Here is a 9,349-nt window from a genome sequence, read left to right as displayed (position 1 = left end):
GCACACACACGCACACACACGCACACACACACACACACACCCACGCGCGCACACACGCATACAAACACACACACTAATCAAGGACATCAGGCGAAGCGAAGCTTGATCTAGCGAAACAAGCTAATCAAATTTGCATCAATATAATGGGTGCTCCAGATCTGTAAATTTGGGTGCATGTGTGAGCATGTGTGTAAGTACCTAATCCAGGTCATCAGCTCCACTGTGTCTGGATCATAGAACTCCCTCAGCTCTGATAGCTCCTCCATCAGCTTAGGCCAGAACTACAGAGGGAGAAGAAGAGGAGGAGGAAGAAGGAGGAGAGATAGAAAGCCATGGGTTTACCTTCATTAAGACACAAAGTACAACAAACCTATTCACACTTAAAACTGCACTGATTGAAAGAGGTGCATCTCAACGGATTAGAACATCCTCAAAAAGTTACTGACACCAGCAATTTAATTCCAAACAGTAAACCTTTAAAGTACAAATGTTATATCAACTCATTACGCATTTTATATGTTTTTATATCTGCTAATTTGGTGATTATCACTTACACATAATTAAAATCAAATTTTTTTGAAATGTTGATTATTTCTAAATCCGATAAAATGCCTTTCCAATAGAGAAATGTGGGCCTACTGGACAGTAAAGAAACTGTCAGGGTTTCAACCAGAAAACTAGCTAAGCCTGGTGGTCGGGGTGTTTGGGCAGCCCACCAGCACCTCCCCAGGTCTTTGCATAAAAAATGGTTAAAAGTTGACAGGAAATTCAAAAATATGACAGGTAACTATGTGTAACCGGATAACATTATTGAAAATACTTGAACACCAACTATAGAGTTGTAAAAAAGGCAAACACCAAAAATTACAAAGAAAATAAAAAATATTATTTTTTACACTTTGATTAAATCCTAATTAAGTAATCAGCCTGTGGATCTTAAAACAAGCTACATAATGCTGGTTACACTTAAAAGCAAAATAAATAAAAAGGAATATTATCTAAATGGATAACAATGACTATTTGTATGCTTTAATAATATTGTTAAGGTACTAAATCTAAGTTTGTATAGTATTACGTTTTCTTAAATTCACCATTTTGTTCAATAATGTCTGCAGCTTGATGTGGGATTTTGATTTGCTGGTTGTGATTGGTTGTTACTTTGACTGGCTGAAAAAGACCTGTCTGTGATTATGTGGTCCATTACATTCATTTTATCAAGTTACAGCCCAGACACTCAGCCAAGTGTAACGAGAGTATGTGAGATGTAAACACACACAGATCTACATTTATCTTTGTTCACAGAAATATGCTCTCACGTCAGTCTCAAAGCGCTCTCAACGCCAACGTTGGTACAGTATCCTGTGAAAAGACAGCCTTCATAGAGGGATCATTTACATGATCTCTGAATCACAGAATTTAGCATAAAAACATAGAATATCATAGAATTTGGTTATTTGTGAACATCATAAACCAAATCTCTGAAGATGGAGGTGTTGCATAGGTGTACCCTAACAACATCCACAGTGAAAGGACAACTAAAGAGTGCATGACTTCTCTGCTGCTGTCTCTCAGCCTGTTTTGTGGCCTAATCCGGAGGTTCAGCTCTCCTTCACACATTACGGACTTGTAATCTGTCCATTCTGGAAAATTACTCACTGACCGTAGACTCCAAGGCCGTCGGCCTGTCTGGGTCATTCCCCAATAAGTTACACTGAGCTGGTCCTGGCTCTTTGAAGGAGAGCAGGACAAGCCAGGCTGAAGTTAGCTGACAGGACTGAACATAGGTTAAAGGGGCAGCATTATGTAAAATTAACTTTTTTGAACTGTACAGCATGTTATAATGTTACTCCCTCACCAAAAACATACTTGAAGTGTTGCCTTAATTTTTTCATGAGTGGCTGAGAAATCCTTTAATCTTCATGGCAACCATTTAGCTGTGCAAAATGCCTGGTTGGATTCCCTTTCAAGAGCCCCTTCTCGAAGAGGTACTTTCCAAGCTTCCACCCCACGACTCCACCACCCAGCTCCTTCAGACTAGCCGGGAGCAATTAGCAAACATCTGGTGGGACTGCACCAGATGTTTGCAGCTGTGGAGCTCATTATATGAGTTACTTCTCAGAACAACTCTGGTAAAAATGTTGTTAAAGCATCAATAGAGGAGCCATGTTGTGATGACTTCCTGAAATTGAAGTTTCAGAAAGAGCAGGAGTTTTTAAAGACCCAGAGTCCCAATTTCAAGGAGATAAATTACAAAGTCAAATTTCTTTTAAGTCATATTTAATATATACATTAACTTTATAATAACATACGTTAACATCAGTGACGTGCGGTGAGGTTCATAGCTGGCGAGGCACCGACTTAATTATAATCGGATTTGCAAATCTAGACCCCCTGTATGTTACTGTTTACTTAAGGAAATTTTGCGCATGCGTACAATGCTGGAGGGCAAAAAAGACTATTTTTTTAACATGTGATGCTTAGATGCCACAGAATAATTCCGTTATCTCAATCAAACTTAGACATGTAGATATTATCAATTTCGTGCTGTGCTTAACAGCAAAGGGAGAAACTGTTAAAGTACAACTCAAAACCACGTCTTTCTCGCTCTCTGTATCAGCGCAGCTACTGTATAGCTAGCTCGCTGTTACTGTCTCCTACTCTGCAGTTGTGGAGTCACAATGTCTGGGTTCATGAGCGCCCCCAGCGATGAGGCATGAGAACTGCCTGCCTCACCTCGAATCTGTTCTCTGCCATTTCTGATCGCTCCTCAGCACACGAAACACGTTACAGTTAGTGACAATAAAAACACAGTACACTAAATACATAAGCTAAATTATGGAAAATCAGTTCATACATTAAATATTTTTAACCATTTTATTGGCGACGCACAGACAGGAGGAGCATGCTCTCATAGAGTGGCAGCCAGTGTAGTTAGCGAGAGGTTGCGCAACCCCAGGTGAGGCTCAGCTCACTGCTGCCTCACCGGCTTAGCTTCCAAGCACTTGAATGGGAAAATGCGAAAATTCAGCGATTTTGAAGAAAAAAATAATCAGATTTGGTTAAATTAAATGAAAAATAGGTACTTTATAGTACAAACCACAGGGTGAAAATATGATTTTATTATTATATATTATTTTTCCATGATGACCTGACCGCACGTCACTGGTTAACATAGTTTCTTGATTGTGGTATAAAATGGCACTGTGAGCCTGGAAAACACAAAAAATTGCCCCTTTAAGAAACAGACTCCTAAAATAAGAGCTGTGCTTCATGGAGAGCTCAGGTTGAGTGTTGTCAAACCTTTGAAAGGAATCATCTCTGCCTGTGTTGACTATACTCTGTTGGTTGGCTGAAGGAAATATTAAGAGAAAAAAAGTAAAAATCTCAAAGCTTTTAGACCTCCGTCGCAGTGGTGTATTCCTAAAGATCAACCAAATTATTCACTGATATAGCAGGACAGAGAAAAATTCCCCTAAGCTGGTAATGGTTAGGAACAGAGAGCAAAAGCGAACTTCTCCTAATTTTCAACCTGCAGTTACAGACAAGTAGTCAGACAGTGACAGAAATCCCTCTCTGTGACATTATACTACACATCGACAGCAGGTAATACTGAATAAACATGGGAAACACAACACATCTACTGCACTTTAGCTGCAGCAATTTATCTTATTTATTCTCGTGTTCAAAGTAAGGCACTTTACAATGCTTAAAGTTTAAATGTCTTATAAAATTAGGCTTTGTTTATTTCTTCCTTCAGGTGATTCAGCCTTGCTCACAGCATTCGTTATGGTCTGTTCAAACTGACAGAGTATTAGTGATGGATCTGCCAATACGACAACGATCATAAAGCAGCAGGAAGACAGCCTACCTTATAATACAGCCAGCCAATCATCAGCACTGGAACTGCATATCTGATAAACCGCAGCTGCAAACAGAGAGGATAACAAAAAATACTGAGGTGTAAAGTTAGATGTACAAAATGAGAAGAGTCAGAAACGTAGGTGGCTCTTGGAAAACATGTAAGACAACATAAGACAGGGATGAGAGAAAGAGCAGCTTTGTTCTCCAACTATCAAGAATTTAATTCCTGCTGTGGTCATGTTAGGACCACACTGACACCTAGTGGTGAGGTGCAGAGGGCAGCAGTATGAGTCACACTCACATTAAACCAACAAATAATTTAAAACTTTCACTTAGAAGCATATTAATTTGCACAAATCAATCAAATCAGGGAGGTCCCATTTACTGGAAAATTAAAGAAAGATAAAAGCTGTGCAATATTTAATCAAAATGAAAAATAAAAACATACAGAGAAAACTAGACTTGGACATGAAAGAGAGGTATGTACCAGAACTTTAGTGTTGCAACGGAGAGCTTTGAGAAGCAGAGTCCACAGGTCGGTCCCACACACACCATATGCCGCGACCGCACACATGTGGCCTGTCCAAATGTATTTCATTCTGTGGAAAAGTACACGAGTGGAGTCAAGTTTCTGATCTGAAAACAGAAAAACACCCCGAGTTCCCATCATGGAGAGAAAAGTAGGAACTTTTCTCTCCATGGAAATCTGAACTCCAAGCTCTTCAGCCTTTTTCTTTGCAACAGAAGCTAGGTACTGGTGTTGAAAATGGGGAGCTTAAAGTTAGTAGCAAAAAAAAAAAAAAAATGTTGGCCCAGATCTTATTTTTCAACAGCAGCCTTTGAAGCAAAGGGAAAGATGAAACAGGAGAGTGAACAAGGTGAGATATCATGGGACAGAAGTTCACTGGTACGCTGAGGATGAGGCTGAAAGAGGTGCAGAAATATCCAGAAATAAGTCTGCTTAATGCAAAGTAGCTGTCTGACAGACACTGCTTTCTGCTCTTTTGGTCTTTCGTTCGTAATCAGCATGTCTGAGAAAGTGCTGACATCAGACGTGGAGCTTTTCTCCAAATACAACTTGCATCGTGTTAAAAGCTTCTGTGGTTCTGTGAGAAGCTTCAAGCGCCTGGACTGCAACAGGAATCTGTTTTATAAACTGTTTGCTTTCATTAGATTTTAGCATCCTTCACTTCAGTCTCTGTGGTGTCTTGAGTTACTGATGTTCTCCGGTGGATTAACTTTTGAGCAACATTATTTGTGCCTGATGAAGAAAACATCATTTGTTGATGTTCAAAACTTAACATTGACCCCTCCTCTAAAGGTGGAACAGAGGAGGGAAACACAAACAGCTCTTCATCAAAGCAGCTTCGTTCTTCCAGTGCGATCTGCTCCACTTGGTGACCACATTGAAAGTAGCAGAAGGTAAATTTTAGTTGGTGCTGACCCAATGTGGAGGACAGTAAATCTCATCAAAACACACCGTTTTTTTCCACAGCTACAATATTTTTATTCCTCTCAAAACTGGAACCTTATTTTATAAATGCACTGTTAAGAAATCTCTCAATGCAAATTCCCTTATTGTGATTAAACCTCACTGGAAGGATTTTATAGTAAAGTTCATAAAGTGGCTTTAAATTACAATTCTTTAGAATTCAGTACCAAACCTTTTTTAAACTAAAATTTGATGTACAGAACCACAGAAGCTTATTATTATCATGATACTGATATCATGATAATGGTAAAGATAGTATTCATTATCATCAATAATAACAATATTATTGCCCTTTTCCAACTTTTGCATTTGTAAAATGAAACTGGATCCTTTCTGCAAATTGTATCTTTAGTTAAATGAAGCAAATGAACAAAACCGCCAGATAAATGTCCAAACATGACTGTAAATTAACTATAATTGATGGCAGTTGTTTACCCAACACGACTGCAGACAATCAAAATATGACTCAGCAAGTAGATTAAAGAGTGGGTACAGCCAGGTCATTGGATCTGTTTTCCTATTCACATTTCTTCTCCTAACGTTTGTTTTGTAGTTGGACTGAACATCACACATTGTCACATCAAAGCTGCAAAAAGTTTTAAAATGATTCATCATGGTTTCATATTTTTACATCACAAAACCTGGCACTTTAAAAGAGCTTTTGACAGACACTGTATGTTTGACAGCAGAGTGCTTTGGTGTGCATGGCTTATCATTTAATATCTAGACTTAGTTTAACCTAAAATAAAGCAGGATGAAAGAGAAAAGTAATTGCGATGCTAAGCAGAAACATGACAGTTCCAGGTGGCGAATAAAACTGATCAGTCCATGATATTTTTTAAATAACTGAAAAAAAATATTTTCCTCTGCTTTCAGGCTTTCACATAACTAAAAAGATGATGATGAAAACACAAAACTTATCAATCAATGTCATAAATATTACACTTCACCAAATGTAAAGACAAGTATATACATACCTTGGTATTTTGCTACATTTTCATGATCTAATTGACAGACGGACAAAGAATCTGAAGGTACTTCTGTTATAGAAGCTCAGATTCCTCATAGACTAATTGCTGGCTCAGATGTCAACCTCACAGAGAAGGTTGTGAGCAATCATCTCTCATTGGTTGTAGATCACAAACTGTGTGGATGAGGACCAATGACCAGCTTTTCTGTTTTGTTTGATTCAGATTGTAAAATAAAAGTTGGAGAAAGTGAGAGAATCTAATTTAAATCACACCCTAACATCCAACTACTACCATGGTAGAAGTGTGTAAAAACACAGAATAAATTGTGAATAAATTGTTTATAGTTCATCTAAATAAGAACAAAAATTGTGGGTGTTTAACACTGGACAGTATTGTGCATTATTTGCCTAACACTTTTTAAGAGAAAAACCTGAACTCCCACCAGTACTCATGTTTCAATTCTCAGCTCAGGTCTTCATAAAACAGCTCAGGTTTTATGAAGACCTGAGCTGAGTCTTCATAAAACAGCTCATAATAACAAAGGAAAAAATTTTTTCAGACATGTTTGTAATACAAACAGAAATTCTTAAACATGATATAAGCATAAGTGTTCACAACCAAGACTTAATATTTTTGTTAAAACACCTTTGACAGCGATTACAGACTCACGTCATCTTGTCCCGACAAGCTTGGAACATCAGTTTTGGGGATTTTCACTATTCTTCTCTGTAGGGACTATCAATCTCAGTCTGGTTGGCTGGGCAGAATGGGTTGAGATGTTCAATTGGACTGAACTGGGCTCTGACTGGGCCACTCAAGAACTTTCACAAACCACTGCTAAAGGTACTCCTTTGTAATCTTGGCTGTGTGCATTGGATCATTGCTCAGTTCAGTCTCTACAATTGGCTGGCATCCCACACTCTATGCAAACTATGGCCCTTTTCCACTAGCGCCTCCTCGGCATGGCTCATCTCTGTTATAAGGGTTTTTCTCTGGTAATGGCTACGAAGGCAGTGTTCTAGAATCTACTTCGCTGGGCTTCCAAGCATGTAGAGTTGAGCTAAAAACACAATGTCAGAAGACCGGCAGTCACTGATTGGGTAAGGGGTGGAGTCACTGTTTGAGCCACAAAAGAGACTTGTTTTACAATAACCTGACCCGCCATCTGTAAAAACTCACAACAGAAACTGAGTCTGACAAAGACCCAAATAATTATGTTTGTGTCACGTATGGATTCAAACATAACACAACAGAAATACTTTGGGGATGGCTGATTTTTTTCCATCCCGTTCGGACAGAACTGAGTAAGAAGGCTTTCATTCATACCCCTTTTTTAGAACTTGCTACAAGAAACTTCTAGACTGACTGAATTAATCTTGTTTAGGTCTTTTACATCCAAACTAAAAGTTCTTGAGAATGATTCACTTACATGTACATGTTTTCAGAGCCTGTCATTTTCTTTTATCTGTGTAGGTTTTTGTGTTGTGTTTATTGCTGCCTTTTGGCCAGGACTGCCTTGAAAAGAGGTTTTATCCTGGTAAAGTACAGCATGAAAAAGTTTAATAAAATATGAAAAGATCACTTTGCACAAATTTTCAGACTCAGTGACCGCACGACTGGATGATGAAGAATTGTAATGGAAAACTACCCAAATTGTACAGAGTTGAGTCATATTACTAGCTGACTGTGAAAAAGGGCTAGTCTCTCACAAAAGCATCCCCAGTCTTAAACTGTTTCTACTGAAGGCACCTAAGATGAGAAGTGCCTGCTTTTGTCCAAACACATTGCTTTAATCTCTCTCCAGAAAGTTCTACTTAATTTTAGATTGGTATAATAATCAGTAAGGTATTTTTTTTTTAGCAAAATTGAAGCAAATCTTCATGTGCATTTTAGTGAGGAGTGCCATCATCTGACCATTGCACCAGAAAGGCCTGACAAGTGAAGTGCCTAAAGACTCACTGTAATCGGGGACACCTGAATCAGGAAACAAACCCAAAACCCATTCATATAAAATAAACCCACCACAGTGGGACTCCAGTCGTGCTGTAGCAGAATGCTTCCAGCATTTTTTCACTTTCTTTAGTATGTTATTCGATTTTGTGTCTTTTCTTTTTTTTTTTTTTTACAGAAAAGCTTTAGAACTAGTCTGCAATGTAACATAATGATAAAAAAGTGAAGAAGGGTGAACAGTTGCTGCTGCCTCTCTGAACTGTTGTGTTTCAAATCTAATACTAATGGACACAGAGCATAGACATTAACCATAACAATCCATCAGGACCTTTAGTTTTGCTGTGAATGTCTTCGCTTACCATAAAAAAACAGCACAAAGCTGAAAGTACTTGGAGCTGTTCAAGGCTTCTGAAGGAACCCGTTAACCAACTTCGTGAAATGGACTAAAGAGATACTTGCGCATGACTACAACTGATTAAGTTATGAAATAAAAAGAAGACTTGAAGCGCATCTGTGTGAGAGCGAGACCGGGGCGCCGATTTATTTTTCTGTTGGTGGGCAGTCACTAGCTAATCAACCACCTCATGTCCAGGCAGCAGCTTATTAATAATTGCAAAATAAACATTAAGCTAGAAAACATGGAACTGTAATGAAATAAATCTTTTGTTTGTGTGAGAAATGTTGATGTTCCTGATACACTTGAACTTAATTTCTGCTCTGTCTTAGCTATTGTCAGCCGGTTGCCATGGTAATAGGTGTGCTTGTGGGTTTGAGCTACTCTTCACCCTTTTTTTAGTGATATTTTTCCGTTGCTGTGGTGATTTGCAGCCGCTGAAATTTCTAAAAGTTCAACAAACAATAAAAACTGCTCTACCGTCCTCATTTGTTCAAAGACATCACAAATATTCATAATAGTCATCAAGTAAGATAAAATTTTTCATAAGGTATTTAACATTCTGTTTCCTACTGTGGTAATTGTGTAAAAATAAATTAATTATCCAGTTAAAAGAATTGACAGAAACCAAACAGTTTATAGAGTTATATCTAGGAACTAGAAAATTTCTGCAGAAATTTT

At 38.2% G+C, this 9,349-nt stretch overlaps 1 protein-coding gene across 1 annotated transcript in view; it reads right to left on the bottom strand.

The window, feature by feature from the left end:
- The window catches only part of dpy19l3 (dpy-19 like C-mannosyltransferase 3), a 62,213-nt gene that overhangs the window by 28,386 nt on the left and 24,478 nt on the right, over positions 1–9,349 (bottom strand). Inside the window, exons 13-15 of the mRNA XM_007560704.2 lie at positions 4,349–4,460; positions 3,869–3,925; positions 199–281 (exon numbers count right to left, since the gene is read on the bottom strand). Of these exons, the coding sequence (XP_007560766.1) occupies positions 199–281; positions 3,869–3,925; positions 4,349–4,460 (252 nt within the window). The remainder of the gene's footprint in view (positions 1–198; positions 282–3,868; positions 3,926–4,348; positions 4,461–9,349) is intronic.

This window comes from Poecilia formosa, unplaced genomic scaffold, assembly GCF_000485575.1.
Source record: "Poecilia formosa unplaced genomic scaffold, Poecilia_formosa-5.1.2 Scaffold119, whole genome shotgun sequence".
Lineage (NCBI taxonomy): Eukaryota > Metazoa > Chordata > Actinopteri > Cyprinodontiformes > Poeciliidae > Poecilia > Poecilia formosa.
The sequence above is the reverse complement of the archived record's forward strand: the minus strand, read 5'-3'. Positions and strand labels throughout refer to the sequence as shown.